General features: G+C 58.5%; 1 protein-coding gene across 2 annotated transcripts; it reads left to right on the top strand.

The window, feature by feature from the left end:
- The first annotated feature begins 491 nt into the window (after window positions 1–491).
- Window positions 492–20730, top strand: KMT2B (lysine methyltransferase 2B). Of its 2 annotated transcripts, XM_032614430.1 has the most exons (38): window positions 492–860; window positions 2043–2115; window positions 2353–2547; window positions 2692–4355; window positions 4590–4703; window positions 4798–4948; window positions 5233–5512; window positions 5674–5729; window positions 5960–6238; window positions 6538–6632; window positions 6913–7011; window positions 7153–7266; window positions 7388–7534; window positions 7634–7729; window positions 8201–8318; window positions 8815–8928; window positions 9101–9285; window positions 9360–9449; window positions 9535–9639; window positions 9773–9846; window positions 10448–10563; window positions 10659–10750; window positions 10831–10968; window positions 11706–11864; window positions 12101–12221; window positions 12299–12377; window positions 12479–12639; window positions 13718–13945; window positions 14029–15325; window positions 15412–15501; window positions 15579–15688; window positions 18640–18777; window positions 18862–18936; window positions 19042–19219; window positions 19523–19630; window positions 19748–19831; window positions 19950–20079; window positions 20170–20445. In XM_032614430.1, exons 1-38 carry the CDS (start codon window positions 492–494, stop codon window positions 20443–20445), a joined length of 7998 nt encoding a protein of 2665 aa, XP_032470321.1. The 2 variants fall into 2 exon arrangements, with proteins under 2 accessions (XP_032470321.1, XP_032470320.1); XM_032614429.1 differs by having other exon boundaries at window positions 2353–4355; window positions 20170–20730.
- The last annotated feature ends 192 nt before the right edge of the window (window positions 20731–20922 follow it).

The following is a 20922-nucleotide window of genomic DNA, read 5'->3' as shown; positions in this document are numbered from 1 at the left end:
CTCTGGTGTTCCCAGGGTCCGAGGCCCACCGCACTCTGGGAGTGGTAGTTCACACGGGCCGCTGGCCTCGACAAGAACAATGGGAGGAGTCTGGGTCAAGAACCACATCTCCCGGTGGCCCCGGAGATCGCTTTCTGGGTCGGGTCAGGACCCCATAGTCCCAGCTCTCGCGGCCCTAGCTCGCCAGGAAGGAGCGAGGCGCTCGAACTACATTTCCCAGGGGGCCCTGCGCCTCATCCTCTCCCGCCGCGACGCGGGGGTCTATGCTCTTCAGATGCGGTCTAAGGGTGACGGCCGGCAGGCCTCGGACTCCCGCTCCCGTGGTGCCCCGCGCGCGGCCGGCCCAGCCCCCGGCTCCCGGCGACCCCGCGGCGGCGCTGGTGGTTGTCGTGAGCCGCCGCCGCCCCGCCCCTCCTCTGCTCCCCTCCCCCCCGGCCCTGCTTACGGGCCGCCCCTCCCCCCGCCTCCCCGGCCCCTCTCACGGTGCCAAGATGGCGGCAGCGGCGGGCGGCGGCAGTTGCCCCGGGCCTGGCTCCGCGCGGGGCCGCTTCCCGGGCCGGCCGCGGGGCTCTGGCGGGGGCGGGGGCCGCGGCGGACGGGGCAGCGGGGCCGAAAGAGTGCGGGTAGCTCTGCGGCGCGGCGGCGGCGCGGCGGGGCCGGGCGGAGCCGAGCCCGGGGAGGACACGGCCCTGCTCCGTTTGCTGGGGCTCCGCCGGGGCCTGCGCCGGCTCCGCCGCCTGTGGGCCGGCCCGCGCATTCACCGGGGTCGGGGCCGGGGCCGGGGCCGTGGCTGGGGCTGGGGCCCGAGCCGGGACTGCCTGCTGGAGGAGGAGAGCAGTGACGGGGAGTCCGACGATGAGGTGAGGCAGTCGGAGGCGTCCCCATCGTCGGGCGGGGCGGAGGTGGGGGGCTTCCAGGGGTCTGGGTGGCCCCGAGGGGTGGCGTGGGGAAGCGTGGTCCTCAAGGCCTCCTGAGGAGGGAAAGGGCCCTGGAAATAGGCATGGGAGGAGGTAGGCTGCACGGGAGCTGTCGGAGGAAGAGGCCTCTGAAAGTGGGTAGAGAAGCCCGGGCTGCAGCTGGGCACTTGGGCCCGAGGCAGGTCCTGCTGAAGTGTCTTGGGCTGATTCTTCTTGGTAGTTGGCAAATCCAGGGCAGGAGAGGTTTGGGCTAGGAGGCTGTGGGGACTGCACGCCCAACCGGTGGTTGACAGCAGCAGCGTGGCTCGAGTGGACCCAGGCTAGGGCTCTCTGGGCTCTTACCTGCAGGCTGCCCCGCCCGGCCGCATAACGTCCGGCACATCCCTGATTTCACCAGCGCCCCAATTCTTTTTCTGACTTAAAGTGGAGAGAGGGTAAAATGGTGGAGGTCTTCCTCTTGGGGGCAGAGGTTGAAGAGAAATGGAATGCAGGATGAGACTGGGCACTCTAGCAGGTCTGAGTTCAATTCAGGATTTATCACCAGTGTCTCAGAAAAGGCAGGAAGGTGTGCGTTTTATTACTTAGGACAGTTTGTAGCCACCTGAGGACTCAGGGCAGATTATAATATGATAAACCGCTTGATACACACACACACACACACACACACACACACACACACACACACACACACACAAACACAAACACAAACACACACCCTGCTTGGGTGCCCCAATTCCCATTTTCACTGAGGAAGAAACTACAGCCCGAGAGGGTATAAGCAGAGGTTCCACTTTTTTCTCAGTTGGAGAATGAGGGAATCTGAGGGTAGTGCCTACTGCCTGATCTGAGGAGACCCTCTTCTGTTCCCTTTGAACCAGTGAACCACTGATGGCTGTGCTGGTGTGGTCTAGAACGGGGTGCAGGTTCAAAACACCCTCTGCCTCCATCCCTAGGAGGAGACCGTCTTTTCTTTTCCCCTCACTTTCTAGTCTTTTTAGTTCTTTTGTAAATAGGGATATGTTAAGGGGGAAGCTGGGGATATTCCTCGGAACCTGAGTCTCACATGAAACGAGGGCTTTGGCACTGACTGCTGTTTCTCCCCTCCACCCCGGTCCCCTAAATCAGGAGTTTCAGGGTTTTCATTCAGATGAAGATGTGGCCCCCAGTTCCCTGCGCTCTGCGCTCCGATCCCAGCGAGGTGAGTGACGGGGAAACTCTACCTCTATAGCTTTACAAGAATGTTACTCTTGCTTTTCATGTCAGCTCTTCCCTGTTCAACTAGAGTCTTCATCAGTTACCAAGTGTGTTCTGTGTTCAAAGCTCAAGCTAGGCTGGGCTGTCGGGGAAACAGACAAGACTTAGTCCCTGCCCTCCTGGAGTCCCTTAGTCTGCAGGGCTACCTTGACCCATCTCCCCACACCTATTCTCCTTTTAGGTCGAGCCCCCCGAGGTCGGGGCCGCAAGCATAAGACGACCCCCCTTCCGCCTCCTCGCCTAGCAGATGTGGCTCCTACCCCCCCAAAGACTCCTGCCCGGAAACGGGGTGAGGAGGGCACAGAACGGATGGTGCAGGCACTGACTGAACTTCTCCGGCGGGCCCAGGCACCCCCAGCCCCCCGGAGCCGGGCATGTGAGTCCTCCACCCCCCGTCGGTCTCGGGGGCGGCCCCCAGGACGGTCAGCAGGCCCCTGCAGGAAGAAGCAACAAGCAGTAGTGGTGGCAGAAGCAGCTGTGACAATCCCCAAACCTGAGCCCCCACCTCCTGTTGTTCCAGTAAAACACCGAACTGGCAGCTGGAAGTGCAAGGAGGGGCCCGGCCCAGGACCTGGGACCCCCAAGCGTGGAGGACAGTCTGGGCGAGGAGGCCGTGGAGGCAGGGGCCGAGGCCGAGGCGGGCTCCCCCTCGTGATCAAGTTTGTTTCAAAGGCCAAAAAAGTGAAGATGGGACAATTGTCCTTGGGACTTGAATCAGGTCAGGGTCAAGATCAACATGAAGAAAGCTGGCAGGATGCCACTCAAGGAAGAGTTGGGTCTGGACAGGGAGAGGGCCCCTGCTGGAGGAAGGAGCAGAAGCTGGAGGAGGACGGAGAGGAGGAGAAAGAAAGGAAAGACAAGGAGGAGGAGGAAGAGAAGGAAGAGCGAGCTGTAGCCGAGGAAGAGATGGTGCCAGCTGAGGAAAAGGAAGAGGCGAAGCTGCCGTCACCACCCCTGACTCCTCCAGCCCCTCCACCTCCTCCTTCCCTCGCACCCCGCTCAACATCTCCTCCGTCCCCACTTTGCCCTCCACCACCCCCAGTGTCTCCTCCGCCCCCACCATCCCCTCCACCGCCTCCTGCCCCAGAGGAGCAGGCAGAATCCCCTCCTCCCGTGGTCCCAGCTACATGCTCCAGGAAGAGGGGCCGGCCTCCCCTGACTCCCAGCCAGCGGGCAGAGCGGGAAGCTGCTCGGGCAGGGCCAGAGGGCACCTCTCCTCCCACTCCAGTCCCCAGCACCACCACAGGAGGCCCTCTGGAAGACAGCCCCACTGTGGCCCCCAAAAGTACCACCTTTCTGAAGAACATCCGGCAGTTTATCATGCCCGTGGTGAGTGCTCGCTCTTCCCGTGTCATCAAGACGCCCCGGCGATTTATGGATGAAGACCCGCCCAAACCCTCAAAGGTGGAGGTCTCACCTACTCTACGGCCTCCTGTTGCCACCTCCCCACTCGCACCCCAGGAACCAGCGCCAGCCCCATCTCCACCGCGTGCCCCAACTCCTCCACCTACCCCAGCCCCACTCCCTGAGAAGAGACGGTCCATCCTAAGGGAACCCACATTTCGCTGGACCTCACTGACCCGGGAACTGCCCCCTCCTCCCCCTGCTCCTCCACCAGCCCCACCCCCGCTTCCTGCACCCGTCACTCCGTCCCGGAGGCCCCTGCTCCTTCGGGCCCCTCAGTTTACCCCAAGCGAAGCCCACCTGAAGATCTACGAATCGGTGCTTACTACTCCTCCTCTTGGGGCCCCTGAAGCCCCTGAGCCAGAGCCGCCTCCTGCCGATGACTCTCCAGCTGAGTCTGAGCCACGGGCAGTGGGCCGCACGAACCACCTCAGCTTGCCTCGATTTGCCCCTGTGGTCGCCACTCCTGTTAAGGCCGAGGTGCCGCCTCCTGGGGCTCCAGCTCCAAGCAGTGGGCAGCAGCCTGAGGCTCAGCTGCAGCAGCCCGTACAGGCCTTGCACAGCCAGCTGCTGCCTCCAGCGCTCCCACCACAGCAGTCACAACTACAGCCACAGTCACAGCTGCAGCCGCCGCCACTGGAAAAGGCCCGGACTGCAGGCCTGGGTTCCCTGCCACTGTCTGGTGTGGAGGAGAAAATGTTCAGCCTCCTCAAGAGAGCCAAGGTGCAGCTAATCAAGATCGACCAGCAGCAGCAGCAGAAGGTGGCATCTTTGATGCCGGTGAGCGTGGTACTGGGGCCATGCCCCTGCACCCAGCCTCAATTCTCTGCAACCCCTGAACCTCGTTCCCTCCCTAGACACCCTCCAGCATTGCAGGGAACCTTCAGAGCCAGTCCTTCCCCTGTCCCCCAGCTTCCTGTGTTCCTTCCCTGGCCCCATCCCTCCCCAATGCTAGTCTCCTGGCCCCATTTTTTCTCGCTCTCTAGCCTCTGACCCTGTTTATTCCCCCACCAGTCAAGCCCTGGAGGGCAGATGGAGGAGGTCGTGGGGGCTGTCAAGCAGATCCCAGACAGAGGTTCTGTCAGGTCTGAAGATGAATCGATGGAAACTAAGAGAGAGAGACCGTCGGTATGGAGTGGGAAGAAGGCCCTCTGAAGAAGGCTGGTTGCGGGGCCACAAGGGGCAGTGCTCCACATATGTTCCTGCTTTCTCCTCCCCCCAGGGCCCCGAGTCCCCTGTGCAAGGCCCCCGCATCAAACATGTCTGCCGCCACGCTGCTGTGGCCCTTGGTCAGGCCCGGGCCATGGTACCCGAAGACGTCCCCCGCCTCAGTGCTCTCCCTCTCCGGGATCGACAGGACCTCGCCACGGAGGGTAGGGACGGGCATGTTGGGAAATTTGACAGCTGTGTCAAGTTTGGGGGCAAGTGAAGGTATCAAGAACCTGGGAGAATGGCAGCTGAGTCGGGTGCTTGGGGCCAGGTGGCAAGTGGGTTGGAGTGCTAGGTCTTAGAGCAGATTTGGGAGCACCTGGAATGGGAGCACTGTGGGAAAGTGGGGACCAGAAGGCCAGTTGAATGGAATCTAGGGGAGGTTAGGGAAATGAGGTAGAACTCCTGGTGGCTTTGTGGCTCCATCCCGGCCTCTCCGCTGCACTAGATACGTCGTCAGCATCTGAGACTGAGAGCGTCCCATCTCGGTCCCGGCGGGGAAAGGTGGAGCCAACAGGGCCTGGGGGAGACTCAGAGCCTGCGGGGTCTGGAGGGACCCTGGCACATGCACCCCGGCGCTCACTGCCCTCCCATCATGGCAAGAAGATGCGGATGGCACGGTGTGGACACTGTCGGGGCTGCCTGCGTGTGCAGGACTGTGGGTCCTGTGTCAACTGCCTGGACAAGCCCAAGTTTGGCGGCCCCAACACCAAGAAGCAGTGCTGTGTGTGAGTAGCTGGGGTGCAGCCTCCATTCCCACCCATGGTTGTCGGTTACCCAGGCTTCCTGCCCCAGCAGAGCAGTGGGATTGGCATCCTTGTGGAGAGCTTCCTCTCTTCCCCCAGACCACCAGTCCCCTACCCTGGTGACGTGCTGCTCCCCTCCCCAGATACCGGAAGTGTGACAAGATAGAGGCTCGGAAGATGGAACGGCTGGCCAAAAAAGGTAACGAGGTTTGAGGAGCATTTCTTTACACAATCTTACTGAGATGCGTGGTACGGAGAAAACCATGTCTTCTTTGCTCTCCTCCCCATACCTTTGCAGTCCACCACCTTTCTTTTCTTTTCCATCGTATGCTTGTTCGCTTCTGCCCCACTTTTTTCTGGCTTTTCTCCATCCCAGTGTCCCATGTCCCTGGCTGAGCTCAGATCCTACTAAGTCCCCTGTTCCCACAGGCCGGACGATAGTGAAGACGCTGTTGCCCTGGGATTCCGATGAATCTCCTGAGGCCTCCCCTGGTCCTCCAGGCCCACGCCGGGGGGCGGGAGCTGGGGGGCCCCGGGAGGAGGTGGTGGCCCCCCCGGGGCCCGAGGAGCAGGACTCCCTCCTACTGCAGCGCAAGTCAGCCCGGCGCTGCGTCAAACAGCGACCCTCCTATGATATCTTCGAGGACTCGGATGACTCAGAGCCCGGGGGTCCCCCTGCTCCTCGGCGTCGGACCCCCCGAGAGAATGGTGCGAATTGTTCGTGGCTTCCTCTGTCAGTCAGTCCTGTGTCTTTTGTGTGGAAGGGTCAGGACTCCCAGACCCAGAGCTTGTCGGTCTCAGTGTAGAGAAGGGGGGTGGTTTTAGTGGACAGGGAGGACGGGTGCAAGAGGTTTTCAGTAGCCTGCTGAACAAGGCCCAAGTCATCCTAGTGGACCTTGTCTAGTTAAAGAAGGCCCTGGGGATCCAGGTAACAATTGGGGGTTGTAGAGGAGGGGGAATGGGGCAGAGAGGAGGGGGAAACCTCACCGCTCACGTGTCCTGCCTAGAGCTGCCAGTACCAGAACCAGAGGAGCAGAGTCGGCCCCGCAAACCCACCCTGCAGCCTGTGTTGCAGCTCAAGGCCCGAAGGCGCCTGGACAAGGTCAGCATAGCCCCACACCAAGAACCCCGAGTCCTGTGGAAGGCATGGCTCCATCCCAAGGAGCTTCCTGGCAAGTCAGGGTAACAGGCTCACCTGAGTGCCGTGGTGTGTCCACGCCAGAGGACAGGTCCTGAGCGGGTGAAGCAGGCCTATCCTTCTGGAAGGCCAAGTAGGATCTGGGCAAAAGGCAGGGTTGGGAAGGCTGGAGGAGAGGGCGGTGAGGAGAAAAGTTGGTAAAGGGTGGGGCTGGCAGCACTCTGAGCACCACCATCTTCCCTAGGATGCTTTGGCCCCTGGCCCTTTTGTCTCTTTTCCCAATGGCTGGACTGGAAAACAGAAGTCCCCTGATGGCGTGCACCGGGTTCGTGTTGATTTTAAGGTACGGCATGGAGCAGGGGAGGGTGGTGGGGACTACGGTGGGAAGAAGCTTGTTAATTATGCGTGAGAAGCCAGGGCTCTAAGGTTGGATCTGGCTTGTGTTCCTGGCTGCCCTCTGACTCCTTGTCTTCTCTTCCCTCAGGAGGACTGTGATCTGGAGAACGTGTGGCTGATGGGCGGCCTGAGCGTACTCACCTCCGTGCCAGGGGGACCACCGATGGTGTGCTTGCTGTGTGCCAGCAAAGGCCTGCATGAGGTTGGACCCCTGCCTCTTTTCACAGCCCCCCGAATCTGGTTTCTCGGGCCCTCTCCACAGGGTCACGTTCCCTAGCCTTCTGGCCTCACGCTCTGCCTGTCGTTCCGTCTCCCCACCCCAGCTGGTGTTCTGCCAAGTCTGCTGTGACCCTTTCCACCCATTCTGCCTGGAGGAGGCTGAGCGGCCCCTGCCCCAACATCATGACGCTTGGTGCTGCCGCCGCTGCAAGTTCTGCCATGTCTGTGGGCGCAAAGGCCGGGGATCCAAGGTTTGGGCACGAGGGCCATGGCAGTGGAGGCATGAAAGAGAAGGGGTATCCCTGTGCCAGTAGGTTCTGCCATTGCTGTCTTTCTTCAACATCCAACAGCACCTCCTGGAGTGCGAGCGCTGCCGCCATGCTTACCACCCAGCCTGCCTGGGGCCCAGCTACCCAACCCGGGCCACACGCAAACGGCGCCACTGGGTGAGAGATGAGGCCCCCATCCCTTACTTTGGAGTTCTGATTAATGCCGCACACCACCCCCAGACTTGCTCTAGGCCAGGGTTCTCAGGAGGAGGGGAAGGGTGGAGGTCCTTCTGAGAGTTTGATAAGCATTACACGTCCTCTTCAAGAATTTCACATAGACAAGGTTTATGTGCAGAATTTGTATGTAATGGTTTTATGGGCTCATGCATTCCATGGCCCCCAGCTCACAGCCCCCTCCTGCTCTAGCCTAATCTCTTCCGTCTCACTCTAGCGATCTCCCCACTTCATTTCTCTCCTGCCCTGCTTCTTTCCTTCTCCCTTCCTCCTCCTCTTCACCTCTCCTGCACACCTTTTCTCCTCTTACCCATCCTTCCTCATCTGTCTCCTGCCTCCTCTTTGCCCACCCCCACTTCGCACTGCTCCAGCCCGGTGTCTGGCTTTCCCCCTAATGTCGCCCTGCCCTCCCAGATCTGCTCAGCCTGCGTGCGCTGTAAGAGCTGTGGGGCGACTCCAGGCAAGAACTGGGACGTCGAGTGGTCGGGAGATTACAGCCTCTGCCCCAGGTGCACCCAGCTCTATGAGAAAGGTGGGGACCTGGCAGGGGACCGGGGCCCCGGGGGCCACCGGGGAGTGGGCCAGGTTCCTAGACAAGCAGTTGAAACAGATACTCTTCTCTAGTGGCTTTCTACTCTCTTCTAACTATGGAGCCTTTCCTTCCACTCAGAGTACTCTCCCACTGAGGGCAATGGGAGTGGAGGGCGTGGAGCCCACCCTTGTGGTGGTCCCTGAGATGCCTCCTGGAACCTCAAGTCTCCACTGAGCTCTTTGAAGACCTGGGCTTCCTCATTTACTCAGGCAGCATGTTTAGCAAAGCTCTTTACTTTGTGAGGCCTTGGGGCTGCAGAGTTAGGAAAACAGCCTGTCCTCAGCCAGCTTTTGGGGAATGGTAGGGACCCAAGTGGGGCATGATAGAGGCAGCTCCTGCAGCAGTCAAGGGGTGGCTGGCCTCTGGACAGGGGCTCTGAGGGGCAGCCAGTGGCACCAGCCCCCTCTGACTTGTCCCTTCTTCTCTCTCGCTCCAGGAAACTACTGCCCGATCTGCACACGCTGCTATGAAGACAACGACTACGAGAGCAAGATGATGCAGTGCGCCCAGTGCGACCACTGGGTGCACGCGAAGTGCGAGGGGCTCTCAGGTGAGTGGGTGGATTACCTGGGGGGTGGCCTCAGTCCTTTGGGGATCCCTGTTCTACCCTTCACCACAGGCCCTCAGGGGACAGGGCTGAATGTTCTTGGTGATCTGGGGGCTGCTGAAAGCCCTCACATCTCCCTAAACCATTTTTTCCTTTCCTGCCCTGGCTGTTCTAGATGAAGACTACGAGATCCTTTCGGGGCTGCCAGACTCGGTGCTGTACACCTGTGGGCCATGTGCTGGGGCCACGCACCCCCGCTGGCGAGAGGCCCTGAGTGGGGCCCTGCAGGGGGGCCTGCGCCAGGTGCTCCAGGGCCTGCTGAGCTCCAAGGTGGCAGGCCCACTGCTGCTGTGCACCCAGGTCTGGGGGCCCAGGTGGCAGGACGGGGTGGGCCTAGGCCCAGCACGAGCCCTGCTGACTTCCCCTCTTTGCAGTGTGGGCAGGATGGAAAGCAGCTGCACCCAGGGCCCTGTGATCTGCACGCTGTGAGCCAGCGCTTTGAGGATGGCCACTACAAGTCAGTGGTGAGTGGGACACTGAGAGGAACAGGTGGGTGCCAGGAGGAGAGGATTGGGGTCGAGGCTCGAGTCCTGACAAACCCCCTTACAGCACAGCTTCATGGAGGATGTGGTGGGCATCCTGATGAGGCACTCGGAAGAAGGAGAGACGCCGGAGCGCCGGGCTGGAGGCCAGACGAAGGGGCTCCTACTGAAGGTGAGCTCTTTGGGGGATGCCTGGAGGGTAGCTAGTATGGTAGTGGGGAGGAGAGAGTGGGTCCTTTAGACCCTGCCCCCGCCAGCTCTCCTGAGGAAGCCAGTTCTTCTCATCCTGTTAACCTGCTCCCCAGCTGCTAGAGTCTGCGTTCGGCTGGTTCGACGCCCACGACCCCAAGTACTGGCGACGGAGTACCCGGCTGCCCAAGTGAGCGAGGCTGGGTAGCAGGAGGGGAACCAGGGAGTGAGGGCAAAGGCAAGGGCACCTAGGAATCCAGGGTCAAGCTGGACTGAGAATAGACGAGGAACAGGGTTAGGGTCTGGAGGGTGGTGGAACCAGCATGAAAGTCTCCAGTGGTTCTAGACGAGCAGAGACTCAGATTGTGTAGTTAACTCGTACTTCGGTTCTACTTTATGCAAGGCAGTGTTGGGGACAGCAGTGGGCGAGCCATTTTTGGGAGGTTGCGCAGGCACTGATGACCCAGACAGTCAGGGCACTGATGGGGAGACCCAGGGGCTGTGGGAGCCCAGAGGAGGCGCCTGCCTAGGAGCCTAGGGCCTGAGGCTTTCCGGAGAGATGACATCCAAGCTGAGAAGTGGAGGAAAAGTATTCCGGGCATGAGGAACAGTGTTTCGTGGGCCAAAGGTGGCATGAGAGGGCCTGGCTTGTTTGGGAGCCTGAGAGAAATTCCACGTAGAGAGAGGACAGAGGGTGTCATGGCATGTTCAGGCTGATACTGTGGGTGGGCCCCAGTGCATCCCCCACCCCGTTAAGAGACGTGTCAGAGGCTGACCCTGCCTGTCCACAGCGGAGTCCTCCCCAATGCCGTGTTGCCCCCTTCCCTGGACCATGTCTACGCTCAGTGGAGGCAGCAGGAACCAGAGACCCCAGAATCAGGGCAGCCTCCAGGGGATCCCTCAACAGGTACTGGGAAATTGGGGCTGGAAGCCAGATCCCCTGGTTGGTGGGCCAGGCTCCAGGTCCTCATTCTTGGACCTTCCTTCCCACACCCCTTCCAGCTTTCCAAGGCAAGGATTCAGCTGCTTTCTCACACCTGGAGGACCCCCGTCAGTGTGCGCTGTGCCTCAAATATGGGGATGCAGACTCTAAGGTGAGGGCTACTGCATGAAGCCCAGGCTGTGGGATTTGGTCTCTGGGTCCTCCCCTCCTGCCACCCTCCTCTGTCCCCAGGAGGCAGGGCGGCTTCTGTACATCGGGCAGAATGAGTGGACACACGTCAACTGTGCCATCTGGTCAGCCGAAGTGTTCGAAGAAAATGACGGCTCCCTCAAGAACGTGCACGCTGCTGTGGCTCGAGGGAGGCAGATGGTGAGGGCACGGGCCTGGAGAGGTGGGCAGTCCTCGGGGCTCTGCTCCACTCGGAGACAGCTCTTGTTGAGTCTCTGCCACAGCTTGTCCTTCTACTGCTGGTCCTAGGTACCTTTCTTGGTTGTCCCAGCACTATGGTGCTGCAGTGACAGCAGCTCTTTTCCTGTTTGTGCTCTCTGGCCATAATATGGGCCTGAAGCCTGGGAGACTAAAAGTTAGTCTGTTGAATCTTGTTGATTAAACCTGTGCTGGATGCTTTCCATACAGTGTGGCATCTAGCTCTTATTACATCCCTATGAGGTGAGGTGTAGCCTGAGTTAGAATCACCCTTACAAGTTTCGAACCTGAGTCAGGTACTGTAGAACGTCTCCAGCTCACCCTCAGAAAGATGATAGAGAGACGTACTACGGAGGGCAGATGTGAAGATTAAATGAAATAATACAGGTTCCATGCTAGAACAGCATGAGGAAGATGGTAAGGTAAATGCCACTCTCAGCCTTAGCTCTTGTTATTTTTCTTCCTATTGCAATTCTGTATCAAACAGTCTGAAATGGTTTTGATGTGTACCTGGCCCTGGATGCAGCTAGGGGAGAGGTAATGTTTGGTGAGTGCCTTTGCTTGGTGAGGTGCTGGGCTAGGCAGGGGCCCAAGCAGAGTCTCAAGGACAACGATGCTGAGTGTCAGACCCTGGCTCGGGTCACTGGCTTCTCCCTTTAGCAGCCCCTTCCCCCCCACAGCGCTGTGAGCTCTGCCTGAAGCCTGGAGCCACGGTGGGCTGCTGCCTTTCCTCCTGCCTCAGCAACTTCCACTTCATGTGTGCCCGGGCCAGCTACTGCATCTTCCAGGATGACAAGAAAGTTTTCTGCCAGAAACACACAGACCTGCTGGATGGCAAGGTGGGCCCGCACCCTGGGGGAGACAGCTCCCCACTGCACTCTCTTCCTCTTCCACTCAGGGAGCTCCGTAGCCCCTCAGGCCTGGCCCCAGCTGCCTCTCAGTGTCTCTTCCTTGTTCCCTTACCCCCCGCCCCCAGTCCTTTAGTCAAACCCCTGACTGACCAGTCTCTGCCTCCAGAGCCTTCCCTCACATCCCCCTCACCTGCCAGCAACCCCATTTGCCACCCCCCTCCCAGGAGATCGTGACCCCTGACGGTTTTGATGTTCTCCGCCGAGTCTATGTGGACTTTGAGGGTATCAACTTCAAGCGAAAGTTCTTGACGGGGCTTGAACCTGATGCCATCAATGTGCTCATTGGTAAGCAGCTTGCTCTCTACCCTGGTCTTCCTGACCCTGCCTGCGCCCACCCTCCTGACCTCTCCTCTGCACCATAGGCTCCATCCGAATCGACTCCTTGGGCACTCTCTCTGACCTCTCAGACTGCGAGGGACGGCTCTTCCCCATTGGCTACCAGTGAGCAGCCCAAGGGACATTGGTGGGGCTGGTGGTCTCCAGGACTGGATCTTGTTTCCTAAGTTGTCCTGACCCTCTTGTCCCACACGCCCACCCGTCAGGTGCTCCCGTCTGTACTGGAGCACAGTAGATGCTCGGCGGCGCTGCTGGTATCGGTGTCGAATTCTGGAGTATCGGCCATGGGGGCCGAGGGAAGAGCCGGTTCACCTGGAGGCGGCAGAGGAGAACCAGACCATTGTGCACAGCCCCGCCCCTTCCTCAGGTACAGCCTTGGAACTCCTTCATTTTCTTCCCTGAGTGCTGCCCTCCCCAAACAGTTACCCACCAGCCCTGACTCTCCTTGTGCCCTAAGGAAACCCCAGGATGCTTGCCGTTGTGCCACTTGTTGTAATGGCAGTAGTTTGCGATGACTTAATGGCTGCGCATAGTGTGCGGGGGCTGTGCTCAGCGTCTCCCAGGACGCTGAGGGGAGAGAGCCATGCTACCTGCTTGTGCACAAATGCAGGGAGCATTTATGGCCACCTGACTTGGGGCTGCGTGCTCATGTAATGCTCCCCGCAGCCCTTTGAGAAAGGTATAAGCTCCTCTGTACAGCTCAAAGAGGGCAGTAGCTCTCCACAGTGACCTAGTGGTAGAGCCAGGATTCAAACCTAAATCTGCTCATTTCCCAAACTGGCACCTTCCAATCTGTGCTAGCACTGAGGGATGTAGCTGAGTGCTGGATGGCACAAAGCAAAAGAATGGGCTTGGAGATAGGTAGAGGGAGAGGTCCTTGTGGGCCGAATGGGAGAAGGAGGAGATTTGGATTGCGCTTGTGGGTGAGGTGTTTGTTCTGGGTTGGAGCGTGACACAGGGTAGAGAGGGGAGGAGGGTACAGCCATCCTGGCTGGAAACAAGGAAGTGTTGGGAGGAGGCAGCAGAGATCAGCTTGCACAGATTGGGTGGAGCCAGGTAATGGGGAGCCGCAAGCACCAGGACGGGGTGGATGCATTTGATGTGGCAGGGATGTGCAGAGCAGGTAGGACTGGCCGTGCTGGAGAGAGGGCAGTGCCCTGTGTGGGGCCTGAATCAGAGAGCAGTAGGCAGCCAGGAAGTGGGGAGATGGCAAAGGATGGGTGAGGAGGGGTCACAAAGGAACTCTGACCCAGGTGTGTATGGAGGTTTTGCAGAAGCCACAGAGGGGTTTGGGACCTGGGTGATGACTGGGAACCCATGCACCTTCCCCAGCTCAGGGGCCAGGCAGAGAAGGTGCGGTTGGTTCAGAAGAACAAAGGGTATGTGAGGGGAGGCTTTCACAAAGAGCCCCTGCCACCCATGATGCCATTCTTTTGCCTCTTTAGAGCCCCCAGATCATGTGGACCCCCCACCAGATACAGGTGCCCTTATCCCTAGAGCTCCTGAGCACCACTCACCCGTTGAGAACCAGGACCCCCCACTTCGGCCGGATCCAAGCAGCGCCCCACCTCCAGCCCCCCGCTCCTTCTCGGGGGCTCGAATCAAAGTGCCCAACTACTCACCATCCCGGAGGCCCTTGGGGGGTGTCTCCTTTGGACCCCTGCCCTCCCCTGGTGAGTACCTGGGAGTGTCTGGGAGAGGGGTGGGGCAGGGTGAGGCAGGAGCTCCTGGCTGACCCTGACCCTTCTCCCTATAGGAAGCCCATCTTCTCTGACCCACCACATCCCTACGGTGGGAGACCCGGACTTCCCAGCTCCCCCAAGACGCTCCCGTCGTCCCAGCCCCCTGGCTTCCAGGCTGCCACCATCACGGCGGGCCTCTCCCCCTCTCAGAACCTCTCCTCAGCTCAGGGTGCCCCCTCCTACCTCAGTCGTTAGAGCCCTCACACCTACCTCAGGGGAGCTGGCTCCCCCTGGCCGGGCCCCATCTCCTCCACCACCCCCTGAAGACCTGGGCCCAGACTTTGAGGACATGGAGGTGGTGTCAGGACTGAGTGCTGCTGACCTGGACTTTGCGGCCAGCCTGCTGGGGACTGAGCCCTTCCAGGAAGAGATTGTGGCTGCAGGGGCAGTGGGGAGCAGCCACGGGGGCCCAGGGGACAGCTCGGAGGAGGAGGCCAGCCCCACCCCCCGCTACGTCCACTTCCCTGTGACTGTGGTGTCTGGCCCTGCCCTGGCCCCTGGAGCCCTCCCTGGAGCCCCCCGCATTGAACAGCTGGACGGAGTGGATGATGGCACCGACAGTGAGGCCGAGGCAGTCCAGCAGCCTCGGGGCCAGGGGACTCCACCTTCAGGGCCAGGAGCAGGCCGGGCTGGGGTCATCGGGGCTGCAGGGGACAGGGCTCGACCTCCCGAGGACTTGCCGTCAGAAATTGTGGATTTTGTGTTGAAGAACTTAGGGGGGCCTGGGGAGGGGGGCGCTGGGCCTAGAGAGGAGCCACTCCCCCCAGCACCTCCCTTGGCCAATGGCAGCCAGCCCCCTCAGGGCCTGCCCCCTAGCCCAGCTGACCCCACCCGGACGTTTGCCTGGCTCCCTGGGGCCCCAGGGGTCCGGGTATTGAGCCTGGGCCCTGCCCCTGAGCCCCCCAAACCTGCCACATCCAAGATCATCCTGGTCAACAAGCTGGGGCAAGTGTTCGTAAAGATGGCAGGAGAGGGTGAACCTGTCTCACCCCCAGTGAAGCAACCACCTCTGCCCCCTCCCATCCCCCCCACGGCCCCTGCTTCCTGGACTCTGCCCCCAGGACCCCTGCTGGGTGTGTTGCCAGTAGTAGGGGTGGTCCGCCCTGCCCCTCCCCCACCCCCGCCTCCACTGACGCTGGTGTTGAGCAGTGGGCCCCCCAGCCCACCCCGCCAGGCCATCCGCGTCAAAAGGGTGTCCACCTTCTCTGGCCGTTCCCCACCAGCACCTCCCCCAAGCAAAACTCCCCGGCTGGAGGAAGATGGAGAGTCCTCGGAGGACCCCCAGCAGGGTCCAGGGCTTTGTGGCAGCGGGTGAGTGAGCGTGCCCAGGCTGCGGAGTGGGAGAAGGGTAGACAGGAGAAGGCAGCTCAGCCTTCTCACAGTCCACTCTGCACCAGGTTTAGCCGAGTGAGGATGAAAACGCCCACTGTGCGTGGAGTTCTCGACCTGGATGAACCTGGGGAGCCCACCTGGGGGGAAAGTCCGAGGTGAGTGGCCAGCCTCCTTTCCCTGGAGGCTCTGGAGCCTCTGCCGCTTCCTCCTGCTGACAGGTCTCTCCTCACAGGCCCCTCCAGGACCGGTCCCCTCTGCTGCCACTTCCAGAAGGTGGTCCTCCCCGGGCCCCCGATGGTCCCTCTGACCTGCTGCTTGAGTCCCAGTGGCACCACTACTCAGGTAGGGGCCAGCGTTTCCCTCTCACTGCGTCCTTCCTGGTGCTTGCCTCAGCTGAGTAACTCACAGATACAGAATTGGTCCACTTAAAAAAACACACACACAACGCACTGGGTGTTGCACATTGCACACCTACCTGGGTACGGCCTGAGGTTGGGTGTTAGAGTTACAGAGACACCCTTGGGAGCTTATGGCCTGTGTCAGAAACAGACACATGCCTGTTCAGTGTGCCCAAGAGCCCAAGGAAGGGCTTCAGGAGCTCGTGCACCAGGGTCAGAGGTTAGGTACCTAGTAAAGCCAGAGATGAAGTTTTGGGGATCATCCACAGAGGATGGAGCCCACCTAGGACCCAGAGGAAAGACAAGAACAGTGGGAAGGAGATCAGAGGAGGGTGGTGTCCCAGAGGCTTAGGGAAGGGAGTGGTCAGCAGTCCCAACTGCCACAGAGAACACCAGGCATGTGGGGTCTAGGGTTGGTGTACTGTCTGGGCAGATGGCACAGGGTAGGGAGGATGTTGTGTCAGAGTCCAGAACCGAAGACAGTGTTTGCCGAGGAAGCCAGAACAGCAGCCAGGCACCTTGCCAAAAAGCTCAGTTAAGAGTCTGGGGTGGGGGTTGGGGAGAGCAGCTCAGAGGGGTTTGGTGTGAGGGCTGTGACAGCAAAAGCAAGGATGAGGGTGAAGGGGACTCGTGGATGGAAAAGGAGGTGGGAGGAGACATAGTGGTCAGGTTTGCGTAAGAGACCCCTGAGATGGAGGGAAGGACATGAGGAAGGTGTACAGGCATACCTCGTTTTATTGCCCTTTGCTTTGTCACGTTTTTTACAAATTGAAGGTTTTTGGAAACCCTGCATGGAGCAAGTCTATCAGCGTCATGTTTCCAGCAGTATTTGCTCACTTTGTGTCTCTGTGTCACACGTTGGTAATTTTCTTAATACTTCAAACTGTTTCATTATTTGTTACGGTGATCTGTGATCAGTGATCTTTGCTGTTAACTCTCGCAAAAAGATTACAACTCCCTGAAGGCTCACGATGTTTAGCATTTTTTTAGCAATAAAGTATTTTTTAATTAAGGTATGTACATTGTTTTTTTAGACATAATGCTGTTGCACACTTACTAGACTACAGTATAGTATAAATGTAACTTGTATATGCACTGGGAAACTAAAAGATTTGTGCGACTCACTTCGTTGCAATATTCGCTCTGTTGCCGTGGTCTGGAATTGAACCCGCAGTATCTCCGAGTTATGCCTGTACTTGCAGAGATACGAGACATCAGTATGCAGGATGGGGGCACGTGGAGCAGTTCTGGCTGATGGACTCAGTGAAGCTGGAAGGGCAGTGCTCTGTTGGTCATGGAGGGCAGTGGGAGAGGGAGTAGGCTACAGCCAAGTAAGCTGATAATTGAGCAGACTGAGGCTCGGAATTCCCTGTGGCCCCAAGTCCTGTCCTGATGTGTGGATTTTCTCATTATGTAGAGCTAAGCTGCTGACTATGGAAGTGGAATGAAGTAGACTGAGACTGTTTTACTGAAAGGCTACTTACAGGGGTCGGAGATGGCATGAGGATATGGCAGTGACCATGACAGACAGGTCCCTGCCCATAGGGACCAGACCACATTTTGCTAGAGGAAACAGATGCATAATTAACAAGCGCATTGATTCTAGCTGAGGATGAGCACCATGAGAAAGAAGAAAGTGAGAGTGTGCCCAGGCGAGGCCTCTGTGGTTGTGCTCAGGGAACAGAATGGAAGTGAGGGTGGGGAAAGGTGGCAGAAGTCAGAGGTGGACCCTAGGGCATTGCGGACACACAGCGAGAGTTAGGTTTAGAGTCTTGCTTAGGGCTGGAAGGGCATATAGGCAGGTTGGCCCAGAGCAGTTCTGTGGGGAGAAAGTGTGGCCATGTGACTCCTGCCCCTCCTAAAGTATGCTCCACTCAAACGTATGCCCCCCACCCCACTCAACCCAGGTACAATGGTCAGGCCTCAGTCCACATCCTGCTTGAGCCAGTAGCAGCATTTGGTGTACTGATCCCTCCCTCCTTGAAGCACTTCCTTTCCTGCCTTCCAGCACCCCAGCCCTCTCCTCACCTCTGGCTGTGCCTCCTCACTGCCCCAGCCTGTCAGCTTTGGTGTGTCCCAGGGCTCTGGCCTTGACTTCTCTAATCTCCACTCACTCCCGCCCGAGTGCTCTTGTCTAACTTCCTGACTCTAAACCCCATCTCTAATTCTGATAGCCCCCAAATCACTAGCCAGGCTCTTATATCCTGCTGCCTGTTCGCCATCTCCACAAGCAAGTTGAAAGGGGAGGTTTTCTAAGAGGAATCTCAGGCTCAACATGTTCCAAACTGAGTTCTTGACCTTGACCCCAAACTCGTTTCTCCCTCACCTTCACCATCTCACTCAGTGACCATTTTATCCTTCCAGTTGTTCAGGCTCCACACCTAAAGAATTGTCCTTGACCCCCCCTTTTCTCTCACATCCACCTCACCTGTGTCAGCTAGTCCTATCTGTTCTAGCTTTAACATTTTTAGCCCCTGAGAAATCCATCATAGTGTACATATACTTGATTGTGTGAGTATGGGCCTTTATAATAATATATTGGTAATCTTTACAGCAATGTGGTACACATAAGAAAAATACATGTGCAAAATGTAGTAGTTCTCCAGTATTTTAAATTTTGTGTGAGATGCAGAGAAATGAGGAATAGATTGGCATTTACGGTAGACTGAGTTTGAGTGAGCCATAAGCATGTCCTGCAGTAAAGAGACTGTAGGCCCTTTAGAAAAAATAATGTCCATTCTGTAGGGTTCACTGGGCAAATATTGCAGGAGGAAGACCCTCAGACCCAGCAACTGTGCTTATACACGGGGAGGAAGGAAGGGCAGAGGGGAACCAGGGGCTTTTGAGTCCAGGAGGGGTGATCGTCACCAACTCTGATCTGCTCCTTGGGACCAGGTGAGGCTTCAAGCTCTGAGGAAGAGCCTCCATCCCCAGAGGACAAAGAGAACCAGGCCCCTAAACGGGCTGGCCCACACCTGCGTTTCGAGATCAGCAGTGAGGATGGGTTCAGCGTGGAGGCCGAGAGCTTGGAGGGTGAGTTTGGGAGTAGCATTGACAGGGAGGGAAGGTGTCCCATAGAACACCATTCTGACAGCTCTGGCCCTGCCCTCTCCCCAGGGGCATGGAGAATTCTGATTGAGAAGGTGCAAGAGGCCCGAGGGCATGCCCGGCTCAGACATCTCTCCTTTAGTGGTAACTGAGGGGTTTCACAGGGATGCTGGGGGCCGGGATGACTCCCTGTTGGCAGGATGGGCCTCCAACATGACTTATGTGTCCTCACTTTTGACTCTCCCCCAGGAATGAGTGGGGCAAGGCTCCTGGGCATCCACCACGATGCTGTCATCTTCCTGGCAGAGCAACTGCCCGGAGCTCAGCGCTGCCAGCACTATAAATTCCGCTACCACCAGCAGGGAGAGGGCCAGGAGGAGCCACCCCTGAATCCCCATGGGGCAGCCCGCGCTGAGGTCTATCTCCGGTGAGAGGTCTGGGGTGTGATGCCTGAGTCGGGGTAGCCCTGTAGGAGTTCTCAAGGGTGGGAATTAAGTCTTACAGATTAGAAACTGAGGTCTGAGGAGAAGATACTAGGTCACTCCAGAAGTTATTCCTAGAGTTCACATCAGAAGAATGAACCTCATCTGTTCCCCGTTTGCTGTGTCTTCAGTAGTAGCAGTATTGCTCCTACCCTACCAGCAGCAGGCCCAGGCCAAAGAATATATGGGTAGCATCTTCTTGAAAGAATGGCTATGAACCTCCTTCCTTTCCTCCCTCCCACCTGCAGGAAGTGCACCTTTGACATGTTCAACTTCCTGGCCTCCCAGCACCGGGTGCTCCCTGAGGGAGCCACCTGTGACGAGGAAGAGGATGAGGTGCAGCTCAGGTCAACCAGGTATGGAGGGCAGGCCAGGGTACTGGGGATGGTCTGGAAAGGTCCAAAAGAGGGTGATCGGGGCAAGAGAGGTCATTCCTGGGTACCAACCTGTGTGACGCTGCCGTCCCCCACCAGACGCGCCACCAGTCTGGAGCTGCCCATGGCCATGCGCTTTCGCCACCTCAAGAAGACATCCAAAGAGGCTGTGGGTGTCTACAGGTCAGTGGGGTTGGGGGGAGGATGCCCCTTGGGTGGATGGACAGGTGCCCTAGTGTGGGACTACCTTGGTTCTGTCCCCCTGCCCCCTGACCTCGCCCTTGTCCATGCAACCCTGCAGATCTGCCATCCACGGGCGGGGCCTGTTCTGTAAACGCAACATCGATGCTGGCGAGATGGTCATTGAGTACTCTGGTATTGTCATTCGCTCTGTGCTGACTGACAAGCGGGAGAAGTTCTATGATGGGAAGGTAGGCTCTGCCAGGCCATGGGAATGAGACGGGTGAAACAGTGTGGTCCACGGGAACGGAGCCCCTGACCGCCCCACCCTATCCCTGTAGGGCATTGGGTGCTACATGTTCCGCATGGATGACTTTGATGTGGTGGATGCCACCATGCATGGCAATGCCGCCCGCTTCATCAACCACTCGTGTGAGCCCAATTGCTTCTCTCGAGTCATCCACGTGGAGGGCCAGAAGCACATCGTCATCTTCGCCCTGCGCCGCATCCTGCGTGGTGAGGAGCTCACCTATGACTACAAGTTCCCCATTGAGGATGCCAGCAACAAGCTGCCCTGCAACTGTGGCGCCAAGCGCTGCCGTCGGTTCCTTAACTGAAGCTGTGGCTGCCTGCCACGCCCCCCGCTGCCATCTTGCCCCTCGTCCCTCCCAGAGCATCTCACCCCACCCTCATGTTCAGGGTGGATGTGGGCATGCAGGTGGCAAGGGCCCTGCCTCCACCCCTCCAGCCCACCCAGCAATCGCCCCCTTCTTTCCCTGGGGGCCCAGGATGTAGATATTGTACAAAAGTTTCTAAATCCCTTCTTTTCTATGCACTTTTTTATTTAAGAGGGTGGGATCCCAGGTGGGAACCCCCCACAATAAAGTCTGTCAATGTTTGGAGAGGTGGTCTTCCATTTGTATGGTGCTGGGGGCAGGTAGGAGCTTCTGTTCCTCTGCGCCCCACTCATCCTGAGCCAGGGGAGGCGAGAGGGCATCGTTCAGAATTAGAAGTAAACTGGGGGGGTCTGTCAAGGCTCAGCATAAATGACCTGTTCCAAGTCAGAACGCAGATGGCTCCCTATAGATGAACCC

Source organism: Phocoena sinus, chromosome 19 (assembly GCF_008692025.1).
Source record: "Phocoena sinus isolate mPhoSin1 chromosome 19, mPhoSin1.pri, whole genome shotgun sequence".
Classification (NCBI taxonomy): Eukaryota; Metazoa; Chordata; class Mammalia; order Artiodactyla; family Phocoenidae; genus Phocoena; species Phocoena sinus.
The sequence above is the reverse complement of the archived record's forward strand: the minus strand, read 5'-3'. Positions and strand labels throughout refer to the sequence as shown.